Source organism: Metopolophium dirhodum, chromosome 1, assembly GCF_019925205.1.
Source record: "Metopolophium dirhodum isolate CAU chromosome 1, ASM1992520v1, whole genome shotgun sequence".
Lineage (NCBI taxonomy): Eukaryota > Metazoa > Arthropoda > Insecta > Hemiptera > Aphididae > Metopolophium > Metopolophium dirhodum.
In genome coordinates this window covers 40757672-40772767 of record NC_083560.1, presented here as the reverse complement: position 1 = coordinate 40772767, position 15096 = coordinate 40757672, and the positions used below count along the sequence as shown (strand labels likewise).

Below are 15096 nucleotides of genomic sequence, written 5' to 3'. Positions count from 1 at the left end.
ATTTATGTTGCAGGTGGCGTCACTCTGAGGCAACTGTCAAGATAACGACTTCTGATAAGTCAAAAGACCAGGCAGTGAATAACAGTTTGAATGAGACCTGCATGGTCATCTTTGACGTAATATTGAAAGACCCTGAACGTCGGACTATAAGAAGTAAATTAGCTGCATGATAATTGGTGTAATATAAAATAATTTTTATCTAAATAAATAAACAATATATAAATATAAAAATAATTTGTATTTAATAAATAAACAATATATAAATATAAATGAATTTGTATTATATCATACTATTAAGTCCTGTAAAATCATGTCAGACATTGCGTTAAAATGAAATTGTAATATTTCATACAAAAATGAAGTGTCATCGTTTTGTAGATGTAAATCATAGTTTTGAATATACTGGTTTGTGAATTCGTTCCTCTGACAGCTGATGGGTAAACCTCGGACATCGTTTTTAATCAGTTCGTAAGCTGCATCGAATGTTGCTTGAAAACTGTGTAAACGTTTCTGTTTTTCTGCGATATAAAGGTCTACACAATGCTGAAGTTGTTTAAGTCTACAGAAATCTATATGCGAGAGTGTAATATAATCATCATTTATATGTAAGGTTATTGAACTCTGCTTCACATTGATTGAATATGTGAAGTTCTCAGTGATTCTTACACGTCTACACCTGGTATGTAAGTTGTTAGTAATTGAAATGTAATTAGATTCAGACATGAGCGTACACCATTGTTCTAAATTTAATGTAATAATTTTTTTCGTTAACTTGCATTCTAATAACACAATAATCGAAATTTGCTTGGTGATTAATAGTCCGACTGTAACACTCTTCTTACCAAATGGACGTATGTCAAATACTGATTTTGACACAATTACCGGTAGACCCATAACGAATTAAAGTTATTTTATGGTTCTTTTCTTTTTAATAATTAAAAAACCTTTCAAACTATAAACGTAATTATTATTTTTTTAAATTTGATATAATATAACCGATGAAGGATATACTTTGAACTGAAAGCATTTTTACTTTGTGAGCGTATTATATACTAAACCTGATAGATAAAAAAAAAAAAAAAAATGCAAAAAATGTGAACGTATAGCATAGTCGACTACTGCATGCAGTGGAGGGAGAATTATATATACTTACCTGTTACCTGAAAACATTTAAATTATCACTACACGCACTAACCCACTAGGCTATACGTTCACGAGATATTACATCAAATAATAACACATATAAGTTGTTTTAAAAAAAAATCAGGATTTATTTTTATTTACTATAACATAATATAATAAAAAAATGGTTAACAAACGGTGTCATATGACCCAGTTTCGCAATTACAAATATGTTCTGTCTTACAATATTTACTTAATATGTTTTGAACATACTGATTACCCTTCATTAGTAACACATATAAACATCTTGGGCTGAATCTACAATGTTCAATCCATGGATCGTCCAGCCTTTCCCAATTATGAAGAATAAGACCGCAACAAAAGCATTCCACGACATCATCCACTCCTGAATATTTTAAGCCACATTCGGACAATGTATATTTATTTTGAGAAGTATTTGACGGGAATAATTTGAATGTTTTAAATCTTGATGAAAACGAAGAAAATTTTGGATGAACCACAGTCGGATTACTTCGTATACGATAAACTAAGGATTCAAAATCATTAGGACATTTTTGAAAATTCATTTTTGAAAAAATTGAATAACTTATAAAACAATTTAATGAAACTTTTAGAAAATAAAGTAAAATGAGACACAACTTGACTAAACGATGGATCATTAATAACTGAATATAAAAAATGATCAACTTATAACTTTAAAGAATATAAATTTTTGAAAAGAACAGACATTTATTAATTATATAAATTACAGTGCAACCAACATAAATAAATAAAAAAAAAAAAAAAAATGCGAATATAGTAATTATTATTTCAGTTTTTTAGAAAAAAACCATTTAGCATGTACACTGTAAATATTTGGACAAAACTGACTTTGAGTGTGCAAACTCTTCATAATTTTTACACGGTAAAATTATTGTGTCCAAGGGGGACATCCTCCCTTGAACGGTGTGAAATTACCGTGTAAAAAGTGTACAAATTCTTCATAATTTTTACACGGTAAAATTATTGTGTCCAAGGGGGACATCCTCGCTTGAACGGTGTGAAATTACCGTAGTGACACAAAAAGTAGACTGTGAACATACAAATGTATACTACTAATATTTTATTGTTTTTCTTTAACGTTATTATTAAATTATTCGTTAATTTATGCAAACTAAATATAATCATTGACAACTATTGTTTATACATGGACTGCCACCATGGTTAATTTTTATTTTGATATAAATGCTTATATTATATTGTGCTCACATAAAATAATATAAGCATTTATATATGAACTAACCTCACTAAAGAAACATTTATATAATATATATAGGTCAGTCAGAGTGATTAACCACTACGCTAGAAAGAGAGCTGTTGAGGCCGGTGACAACGATCAAATATATGAATGTCTATACAAACTTTCAAAACTACCTATCACTATCGAACATTTAGTAGCCACTGGAATTGGTCTAGTGGTCAACAAATTAAGAAGCAGAGGTGGAGTCGTAGGGAAATTAGCTGAAAGAGTAGTCTTAACTTGGAAATATGTTGTAAAAACAGAGATAACCGAAAATTATATCCCTAAGGAAAACTGTAGTTCTTAAGTATTAATAAATTATGATTAATACATACAAATTTTTAATATAAAAGAGTTAAAAAACATAAAAAAGTAGGAATATGTTGGAAATAAATTATTGTCATTAATATGCATTATTTTTTTTTATCTAGTAGATAGTTTACAAATTCTATATAATTTTTCCAGAATTTTTTAAAAAAAAAAAAGAAAAAAAAATGGAAGCCAAATCACTAATTCACGAACAAATCAGGCAAATATTGAAACAGCAGAAAGAAAATTATCATGCTCAAGATATCGATGAAAAAATGTTCCATTGTAATATTAAAAATATTAAAATAAAAATACAAAAAGCGGTGCTGAAAGAAACCAGAAAAAGACTGATCGCAGAAAAACAGAATTTAATAGACGAATATAAACATTTAATCTATATAAGTTATTTATGTGGGAAAAATAATCAAAAAGGGCTAAATGAGTTATATAGTAAATTAGATAATGTCTAAAAAAAAAAAAAAAAAAATGGAGTCGTCACTTATCTGGGAAAAAATCAACTCCATATTACAACAACGTAACGAAAACAACCTCGGCATGGATGCAATCAAAGTCACTTTCAGAAAAAACTTGAGAGATATAAATATAAAGATTCTGAAAGCGAGATTGAAAACGACAAGAGCAAAATTAGAAGACGAAAAACAAATAATGATAAATGATTATAAAAATTCGAGTTATACAGCGTTTCTTTGTGAAAGTAATATACAGAAGGGTCTTAGTGAGTTATATGAACAATTAGACAAATATTGATAATATTCAGTTTTTCAAGAAATAAAATTTGTTTTTACAAATAAATTATTTTGTTATTATTTATTATTTTATATTATAAAAATATATCGAATGATATTGTAATAAATTATAAAATATATCATTCCTGTGTATATAATATCTGTTGAAGGATAATGAAAGACCAGTTTTTAGCGAAAGGATCTGGGTGGTCCCTTAAAACTATTGATGTATTACAATTGAGAATTAATACAGTGAATCCTCTCAGAGGAGGAACGTATCTAGATCTACCTGAATATATAAAAGATAAAAGAGCAATTATAAATGTAAAAAATAACGTTGCTAAATGTTTTAAATATTCAATACTATCTAAGTTTGATAATCGATCGATCAAAACTTATTTGAATAAGAAATATTTTAAAATGTTAGAAAAAGAAAAGTGGTTTAGATTTTAAATGTATTGATTTTCCAACACCAATCAGTCAGATGAAAAAAATTGAACGTACAAACGATGTATTAATTAATATTTATAGTTTAAATGATAAAAAACATATTTTTCCTTTGTATATTTGTAATACTGAAAGGAAAAAACATTTCGATCTTTTTCTGTTCAATAATGATGAAACATCACATTACTGTTATATAAAAAATTTTTCAAGATTCGTTAGAAGTCAGAAAACTAAAAATTGTACTAAGCTAATAATCTGTAAAAGATGTTTTACTACTTTTGGGAACAAACCGTGTAAAAGCAAACTTTGGGGTATGAAAGGATTGATTGAACATCAACATAATTGTAGAAAGAACCAATTAGGGAAACCCATAATGTTTGAAGAGGGAGATGATGATTTTATTTATTTTAAAAGTTATAAAAAAACTCCATGGTTACCAATTGTTATTTATGCGGACTTCGAATGTATTTTAACTCCTAAAAAACCTGATGAATTCATTCAGAGATGTAAAAAAAAACATATATTACACATTTACATGAAATTATGAGTTATGGGTTTTATGTAAGAGTCGACTATGATATTATACCAAAAGAGTTAGTAAAACAGTTGAAGATTCCTAGAAAAGTGGTTATTTATAGAGGTGAAAATGCAGCAAAAAAATTTATGGAAAATATGATTGATATCGGAAATAATATCAAAACAATATACGAAACTGCTACACCAATGGGTAAATTAACTGAAAAAGTAGAAAAACATTTTCAAAGAATTAAAAGATGTGAAAAATGTTCAAAACAATAATATAGACGATTTGATAAATCAGAATATGGCTGGTGGAGTCAACCTCTCAGTCCTTAGTGAAGAGAATGTTCCTATAGATGAAACACCAACTGACCACGTAACATCTGATGTTAGCTCAAGAGATCCTCTTGTACCTATTACTTAGGACGACTCATCAGATAAAGGGAAGAATTTGATTCAGCGAATAAAAGATAAAGTGCTCCCACATCCCTCAAATCAACGAGGGAAAAATTCCAAAGATATCAAGTATCATCACTCTGGAGTGAGACAAATGGAAGTGAAGTATCAGAATCCGACAAAGCCAGGAATCAAATCAGTTAGGTTTGAAACACCTCAATAATCCGAGTCAGGCAAGGATTCTCACAGAACTCGCACTGATGACTTAAGTCATACCCCGGGAAAGGGCCATGATTCAAAAGGCAATTTAGATTTCAAAAAAGTCATATCCGATGCAAAAGAGTTGTTATGTGAGATAGAGTCGTCTGCGACAACACCACACGAACAGCTCAACAAAGAATGCTCTCAGAAACCACATTCATATACATCTAAGACAGGATTAACTGCTATAAGTAAAGATTCCCGAGGAAAGGATGTCAATGTCACAGTGAATTCTGGGAATATTGCACCATCTACTGTATCTCATCCACCTGACTACACTGCGGTTATCAGAGATTTAATGGCAGATAGGGACAGCATGAAGTCGATGTTGAAAGCTATGGCTGGTCAAATACGTGCTCAAGAAGAGGAGATCAGGAGTATGAAGGATATGTTACTAAGCTTACCCCCTACAGAATAACATTATGGAGCTACATATGAAAGATCGTCAAAGCCACTTATAGAGAGCTATGTTGAAACTCGGAGTAGATCAAAGGCAGATAGAAAGTTCTTGTTGCCTAAAAGTACTGCCCGAGAATTACAGACAAGTTCTGCTTTCAGCAGAAGTGCGATGGGTGGTAAAAGACGGGATGTCAATCAGGGAAATGACCTATCACATCTGAGCTTGATGGAGAGCAGAAGTGTGAGGATAAAAGTAGATGACACAACGATTGAGGATTCCATTTCAAGGAGTGAAGCAGAAATGCAGAAGAAAAAGTATCTTGAAAGAATCCGCAAACTGACTAAAGCAGGGTCTGTAAAACAGTCGAAAATAACATCTGTATTCAAGGATACTAAAGTAGCGAATGATCATTATAATGAGGAACTGCAGAGTGAAGGTGATAATGGTAGAAAGTCAAGTAATGATAAATCCTGTGAGGATGACGATGATGATATCTTCAATATTAGGAAAATAAAACAATACAAATAAGGTGGTATGTATGACCAGCTGTCTTCGATGACCAGTAATAATTAACTATATAAATAATATTGTTGTTATCTTGCGGCGGCAACAGAGTAGTTTGTTCACCTAACAAAAAAAAAGCAAGATTTACCATCATCGAGAAAATTGACGATTTCAATAAGAATGCTATTCGTCTAAAAATACATGGATTCTGGTACAGGCATGAAATACCTACGTTAAATAAAGTGTTGGTTGCCATTAACGAAGATTCGAGTCTTCCAACTCTGTTTCATACTGGTTTGTATCGGCTGTTGGGAAATTTAAATTTTGAATTCACTAAAAGACAGCGTAATAGTGCACTAACAGAAAGAGAAGATCTTATAATGAGGCGCAGGAATTTCATTAGAAATATAAGGCTCTATAGAAGTGAAGGTCAAACAATTTATTATCTCGATGAGATGTGGGTCAATGCAGGTGAATGTGCAAACAAAGTGTGGGTCGACAAAACTGTAACATCGAGTCGAGATGATTTTTTGAAAGGACTGACTACGGGACCCAAAAATCCAACAGATAAAGGGAAACTATTGATTGTGGTACACATAGGTTCATCAAACGGTTTCGTCGAGGGTGGTATACTGTGTAAATTCGTTTATTTGTTTATTATTAATTTATAAAAATTTATCTCTATAAAAAAAAAATAATTAAACTTTTTGCGTAATGATAAACATGTTAATGTTAATGATAAACATGTTACCGATAACCAATCAGAATAATTCCACAATTTATAATTTAGTACATATTTTTTTTTTTTTAATTTCTCATTTATACAGTCCAAATATAGTCAATTTCCGATGGTTATAAATAACTCGTATTTAACATATCTTATCGTAATACATATAGACTTAAATTAAAATCTTACGAGTTTTTAATTTATTTATTAGACGTTAGTTGTTGTTCACCATTCACGCGAAATAACGTCGTATCGTTGACCTACACATTAGTGCGTGTTCGGCTTATGTGTTAAGTAGGTGTCATAATAATTTTAAATATTTTTTGATTTTATTGAATTTTAATTTAAATATTAACTATGCGTCGTGCGAAGTTAAGTACAAGTTTTATTGAACTGATGGCTACATTAAGTGATTCAGATTTTGAATGTGAGAGTGGAGATGATTCAGATGCTGATCGTACTTGGAAGCCCAAAACTTCACAAAATGTTGGAGAATCTGATTTTTCAGATTCAGATGGAGATTGTGATCAAAGTATACATAATGGTTATGTACCAATTATTATTCCTAATCAAATTGAAATACCAATTATGTCGCTCCCTGAACATGCAATAGGCGATTCTCTTGTACAAAATGTAGTAGAAGTAAACATTGGTTGGTCACAAAAACCATTTACTGGAACACTGTTGCCAGGATATAATACATATGGACCTCACTTACCAATTAATATTCCCTCACCTCTGGCTTATGTTCAAAAATATCTATCAACGTCCAAAGACAAAGTTTTAGATTTTGAAATATATCAAGGTGCCGAAACAGCGTTTCAAGATAAAACGTTAGGACCTGCGGTTGTCATTCATTTATCTCAAACTATCCCCGAAGGATCAGTTTTATTTTTTGATCGATATTTTACTACAGTGCCGTTAATGGATCGATTGATAAGCAAAAAAGTAATGGCTACAGGTACAATAATGTCAAATCGGCTTAAAAATGTTCATTTTAGTCAGGACAAAAAATTTGAAAGAGGTGCCTGGGAAGAGTTCACTAGAGGTGATAACAAAATTACAGCAGTTAAATGGAAAGATAGCAAATGTGTTACTTTACTATCTACTATAACAGGAGCAGAGCCACATGTTACGGTAAAGAGGTGGAGTAAGACAGAAAGCAAAGAAATTGAAGTTCCTTGTCCAGCTATTGTAAAATCATATAATCAATATATGGGTGGAGTTGACGTAGAAAATGCAAACTATCTCGCTGAAACATAAGACGTTTAAACTTAAATTTAAAACTACTTGGAAGATTTGTATCTTAAGAGTTCCAGAGAAAGAAATATGATTTTGATGAATTTAGTCATTGGAAAGCTACACAGTTCCGTTTTTTTTTGCATTATTGCGGAGTATTTGTGTTTCGTAAAATTTTACCTAGACAAATGTACCAACACTTTCTACTCCTGGTAGTTTCATGTAGAATACTCTGTAGTCCTGAATTATGTGTTGAGTACACTAATTACGCCAGACAATTATTGGTAAAATTTTTTGAACTCCTTCAAAATTTTTATGGTTCAGATTCGCAATGAACAGTCATAACATAATTCACCTAGCCGATGATGTGGAACAAACAAAAACAAACTTGTGTGCTATTTCTGCTTTTCCATTTGAAAACTGTCTGGGGAAAATAAAAAGATTAATTGTTGGAAGAAATAATCCTTTGGCACAGTTAGTCAGAAGAATGTCCGAACAAAATGCATGCACTGAACTGATGAAAAAAAATGCTATACGAAAAAAAACAATCTTGTAATTAACTCTTTACATGCAAATCAAGATGTATTAAAAAATATAATTTTACGTGGAGTTGAGTTAAGTGTCACTACGCCCAATAATATTGTAAAATTGAATAATGGTGAAATTCTCAACATTACAGAAATTAGAAAAGAAGAACAAGGTATATTTTTACATGGTTTTATGTTCAAAGATGTCACTGATGCCTTCACATATCCTTGTGAATCAACCAAAGTTGGAATAATGAAATTAGGACTGTTATCAAGACAGAAAAAAATAATTCCCATTGAAAATTTTAAAAATAAATGTGTTCTTTTTAAAGATGACCGTGATACTTTTGCAGTCACATATCTGCATAGTTCATAAGTTTCATATTATATAATATTGTATATTTGTATTTCCATAACTCTTTGAAATTACTGCATTTTTATTTGCAGTATGAAATTAATATATATTTTATTTTCTATATTTAAGCAAAATTAAGTGCTAGTGATATCTGATTTCTGTTTGTTCTAAATTTTAATTTGTTTTTAATAATTTATTTATTCACTATACATAATATGTACAGTAAAAATAATAATGGAAAGATTAAGTACCTACTCTTTTTGTTATATTTTAGTTATAGTTGTAGCCGTTATAGGAAATGGAACAAGACAAATTTGAAAAGCACACCACTCATGTTGTAGTACAGTTCAATGAAAAATCTGAAGATGGAAAAAAAACAATTGATCTTGTGCCCGTTTCATGGGTATATCAAAATGATAAACACTTATTTTGTAAATATCCCACAAAGAAAAAAGAATATAAAAATTTAAATAAAATGTGCAAGACATCTGCTGCACATGGCCCATTTTGGAAAAGTTTTGAAATTACTATTATTAAACAGGCTGGTAAGTAAAACAATTCACAACTATTAAGATATATGGGTTTTAAAATAATTAGTACTGATCATCAGTATTCTGCACCTCTCTTATATTGTAGCCATAAATATTGTTCATTTTCATGTTTCAGAAAATTATAACCAGGGAATTAGACGAATGGAAAAGGCTTTTTCGAATAAAGTGGTTCAAAGCAGTAATATAGAAGACTATAATAGTTCCGAAGTTGAAGAGGATAATTTAAAATTAAACGCAGATGAAGTTAAACAATATTTAAAAAATATTCCTTCTTTTAATGAAAATAGTGATTTAGATTGTGTAAAATCAAATGGTAATTAATTAATTAATTATTTATAATAATATATATCTATATATTATTAATTCATTGATATTTAATTACTATTTATTCATGTTCAAAGCCGACGACAATGGTAGTATCCATTCCAATGACACTATACAACAAAACTTTGCATCCGATTATAGTACTTCGTCTGGATCATCAACAGCACACTCTTTTATTAAGAAGAAATCATTAAAAAGATCCAGATGTAAGTACATAATTTACTTTAGCTACAACTTAAATTTAATTTATCTTTTATTGTTCCTGAAAAATTAATATTATTTATATTATATTAATAAGGCACATACCAGTGGCATGTCATAGGGTTCACAATATGTTGTGCACAAAAATTTTACCCCTAGATGTACAATCAAAAACTAAACAACATAAAATAACAGTTTGTTTTAAAACATCCACATTCTTTGAATAAACTTCTTTTAAATTTGGTATTAGCCTACCTTCTTTTTCATTTTCACCTTTTTCCAAGAGGAGGTTATGTTAATTTAACTAAGAATATAACATATTTTACTTGATTACATGATGGATATCTATATAATATTAAATTATGATTTTAGACCATGCTACAAGTTCTAGTTCATCAACCACATCATCACCCACATCAAAATTTAAAAGGTTGCCATCAGCAACAACAAAAATTATTAATTTACCAAATGAAAAGATACAGTCTTCCACAAATTTAAAGATTGATGCACTTCAAGGTTATAAAAAAGGTACATACATATTGTGTATTTACATAGATTTAGTAAGTTTTATTATCTTGGTACGTTTCTAAATTAATCTACCACTAAGCTGATTTTTTTTTTTTAACTTAAAATGTTATTTAAATTTTAATAATATTTAACTATTTATTGTTCTTAGCTCAAACTTCTTCAAACGTCAAAAAGATAAATTCATAAAGAACATGTGGTTGTACATGCTCTACAGGTATATTTTTAGTTAAATTCCTAAGGCATTCTTATATAAAAAAAACCATTGAGTATTCTGAATCGAAACAGTTAACAGTTAATAATTGTAACTAAAAGAATATTCTAACACTGTCCTAAAAATACTATATACAATTAACTGATTAACACAGTTAATGTTTTACTTTAAAATAGTTAATTAGATTTAATAGATGTTAGAATCATTATGTACTAGGTTACCTAGTTGCATTCTTTATTAGTATACTTTTTAGTGATTGCCAATAAAAAAATGATTTGATTATGTTAATTACCAATTTTACATACCTAATTTTTTTGTTTTGTTATAGGTACGTCAGCTTCAGAAGCAGTTACTAAAGCTCAATTAGAATCTACTAGACGAAGTATAGAGTACAGAATAACACAAGAGGCCAAAATAACGAGACACTTGTTTGCAGCCCATAATAATGTTGGAGATATTGATAAAATAATGAATGATGAACAAATAAATGACATGCCTAAATTGAATTTGGAAGATTTTCAGGATTTTAATTTGAATTGTGGACATATTTGTTGTATTCTGTGTATGAGTAAATTAGACAAAAATTCTTATTGTCCGTTTTGTATGTCTTCAAAAATAGAATTTTATATAGTTATGGACTACGTTACGAATATTTTTAACACGCCAACCGAAAAATTAAAATGGGTTTTAATAAAAAGAGATGAAACTGATAAAAATGAAATCTTTAAATATTTAAAAACACAAGCCGACATTATATCAAATAATAGTCGGTTACTCCGATTGCTTAAATTATAAACATTTAGTTTGATTGTTAAAAATATTCGTAATTATTTTTATGTGTAAATAGTGTTTAATTCTATATCGCAGACATATATCGTATGTATAATATTATTATAATTAATTAATATTGTATTTTTTTTTTTCTATAAATAACCTAACGTTTGAAATAATCCAAAATTATTTAGTACAAAAAGTAAAACATAAAGATTTAACGAGTATTGTAAATTTCGAAAAAATAGATTTTTTCAAAGAAATTACGAAATCAAATAAGAAAAAAATACCTTCATATAATAAATTAGAAAGTACTTACGGTAAAATAATAACCTAACCGAATTTATTCGTATATTGTGTTTTTATTATAGTTCCTATATCAGTTTAAATTCGTAAACCAAATTAACGATTTTTTTATAAGCGACTTTTTAAATAAAAATACAAATATTTTAGCAGAAACTATTTAGTAAAAAAAGTAAAATATCAGGGTCTCGCGTGTATTGTAAATTTTGAAAAAAAAACACGAAAATACTGTTTTACAAGTATTTGCGGTAAAAACGTTAAATATAGTGAAAATTGTAATATAATCTCAAATAAAGATTTTTCTTTGTTTATTTTATGATTTAAATTTAATATTGTTACTTTTTTTTGTATTTATAGATCTCGTTTTGTTTTACTGTAATATTATATATTACTGTCTATTTTTTTTTAATATATATTTAATGTGATAATTATTTACACAATAAACATAAATTATACCAATAGTAATAATTTTATATTAACATGTATAGTACAATATTTTTATTATTATATATTGACTGAAATAATTGTGTTATATATCGAACCTCCAACGAAAAGGGTCGTATCTCCATTTTTAACGTTTTTGAGTTACGACTAGTGATGTGAAAAAAAAATCGATTTTTCAAAGAATCGATTTTTTCAAATTGAAAAATCGATTTTTTGGACCGATTCTTGGATGGACCGATTCAATTCGATTCGATTCGATTTGATAAGAATCGGAAATTTTTTTTCCCCGTTTATCGTTACTGGTGACTGCTGATTAGGTTAGGTTACATTCCTATATAATTTTGCCAGCCGCCGTGCATATTTGGCCCGAGAAGTAGGCTCCCCTGCATAAGAGAAGTTGGCCCCCCTGCATAATTATCCAACTTCCAGCTACTTGTATCTTACTATCTTGTCTAATGTCTAATCTCTAATCAGTCTAATGTCTATGTCAATTTCCATTCCATTTTCCATTCCATTTTTCGTTCTCGTAAGTCGAAGTTTAGTGTATCTCGTAGAGTCGAAATTCGGTCTGTCGAATTCACTTTTTACCCACGTTAATCTGTTCGAGTTCGATCCGTATTGTGTACTTTATAGTTAATATTTTATATTACTATAATTTTAATTTTTAATTGCGTTCCGCATTCACGTTGTACGCAACCTGTACGTTGCTAAACAGTTGTTTATTTTAATAATTTTTTATAAAATAAAATCTGTTGACCACGTGAACACGTGATATGTCGTCAAAACACTCAAAACAATCAACTCCAAGAAGCTCCATTTGGGGCTACTTCACAAAAACTTCAGATCCCGAGGTCGTGACTTGTAAAATCTGTTATGCTCCCGTGAGACCATGTGGCAACACCACCAACATTCGCAACCACATAAAGCGTAACCACGGTTCAATGAAGATTGCCGAGGATGCAGCAGCTGCTGCCCCAAAGAACAAGGTTCCACGAAAGTCTTTTGCTTCAACTAGTTCAACTAGTTCAACAAAAAACTGTGATGAGTGTGATGATGATGTTGACGACCCAGCAGCATATTTAGGCGATTTAGCTCAAACCATTGTAAATAAGGTAAAATAATAAAATGCATAATTACTAATAATGTGCTTAAAGTTTAAACCAATTTTTTTTTAATATAGGCTCAAGTATCGCAAAGTAAATTAAAATTTGATGCTGTTGAACCTTCAACCAGTTCATCATCATCTGGCATCGTTGATAACGATTCATGGTCATTCCGTAGTAAATCCGTTACATCATCAATTGGATGTGGATCATCCAGTAGTCAGTCGGTGTGCTTAAAGCAACGTACGATGTTTGAGTCGTTTGCAGACATCAAATCATATGACAGTAAGAGTTAATTTTTTAATTCATAACTATAAAAGTATAACAAATGGTCTAAATTGTTTTAGAAGGAGGATCTAAGACACGTTCAATAACCAACGCGCTGGTCTTCATGCTGGCAAAGGACAACATGCCGTTAAATACAACCGAGAAAGAAGGATTTATTCATTTTATGAAAAAAGCGGCACCCATGTACAAAATTCCCTCTAGGACGACAATAACAAATTTAATTAAAACGAAATATGAAGTATTATCAGGGTTAGTGAAAACTAAACTTAGTCAAATTGAATTTTTAACGATTACCACAGATATATGGACAGATACTGTTAATACTAAAAGTTATTTGGGTATGACTGTTCATTTTTTAAATATTTCTAATGTTGCGCTAGATAGTGTGACGATAGGTGTAATGGAGCTTTCCGCCAGCCACACTGCAAATAATATATCCATGTGGTTTGAGCAACTTATTGAGGAGTGGGGTATCAAAAAAAAACAGGTTGTAACTGTTGTCACAGATAATGGGTCCAATATTTTATCTGCAGTTAAAAAAACCTTTTCACAAGAAAAGCATTTGCCGTGTTTTGCCCACACGTTAAACTTAGTGTCTGAGCGGGCATTGGAAAATCTCTCTGATGTACAAGTTCTTATAAATAAAATAAAATCTGTTGTGACTTATTTCAAACATTCGGTAGCTGCTAGTGATGAACTTAAAAAATTATGTAATTATAAGCTGAAGCAGTCTGTCCCCACTCGTTGGAACTCTATCTATTACATGATAGAAAGATTTATCTTATGTTCTAATTATATAGCTTCTGTATTGATTAACATGCGTGGGGGTCCTACAATGGTAACAGCTGATGAAATTGATTTGGCAAGAGAAATGTTATCAGTGTTGAGGCCAATGGAAGTGGCAATAAAAGAGTTGTGTGGCCAGAAATATGTGACTGGTAGCAAAGTAATACCATTAATTAATTGTCTCATTAAAAAAATGAGAGTATAAATTTATCGAATCCAATTGCTTTAACACTAAAGCAGGCCATGTTAGACAATTTATATAAACGTTTTGGTAGGATGGAGGAAATAAGTTTGTTAAGTGTTGCCACTATCCTTGATCCCAGATTTAAAACAATTCATTTAAACAATCCTAACTCTAGTGCAAGGGCTATTAGGTTGATTAAAAATAAAATTACTGAGATCAAAAATAGTTCTGATGATACTAACTCCTCCTCATGCCATGGCTCTAGTGATGATGATGGTGATCGGCATGATAGTTTGTGGTCAGTTCACACAGAGCTGGTTACAAAAAAAGCTGCAGCAAAAACTTCTGAACAGTCTGAAGAGCGTATTCCCACAGACCTTAAGCATTATTTGAGCCAACCCACGATAAACTTAGGTGAAGATATCCTCAAATATTGGGACCAAAATGGTAGTATGTACCCTTACCTAAAAAAAAATTGTACTCCCCTATTTATCTGTTGTTGCAACTTCCGTCCCTTCAGAACGTTTATTTTCGAAGGCTGGCAACATAA

At 30.2% G+C, this 15096-nt stretch overlaps 2 protein-coding genes across 2 annotated transcripts in view; one reads left to right on the top strand and one right to left on the bottom strand.

Annotated features, from left to right (window-relative positions):
• Positions 1-219: 219 nt before the first annotated feature.
• Positions 220-15096, bottom strand: part of LOC132934130 (putative inhibitor of apoptosis) — a 29984-nt gene continuing 15107 nt past the window's right edge. Inside the window, exon 4 of the mRNA XM_061000433.1 lies at positions 220-1669. Coding sequence (XP_060856416.1) covers positions 1311-1669 — 359 coding nt within the window. The 3' untranslated portion in view covers positions 220-1310. The remainder of the gene's footprint in view (positions 1670-15096) is intronic.
• Positions 11937-15088, top strand: LOC132934035 (E3 SUMO-protein ligase ZBED1-like). The gene has a single exon (XM_061000345.1). The coding sequence runs from the start codon at positions 13680-13682 to the stop codon at positions 14565-14567; it is 888 nt and encodes a 295-aa protein (XP_060856328.1). The 5' UTR covers positions 11937-13679; the 3' UTR covers positions 14568-15088.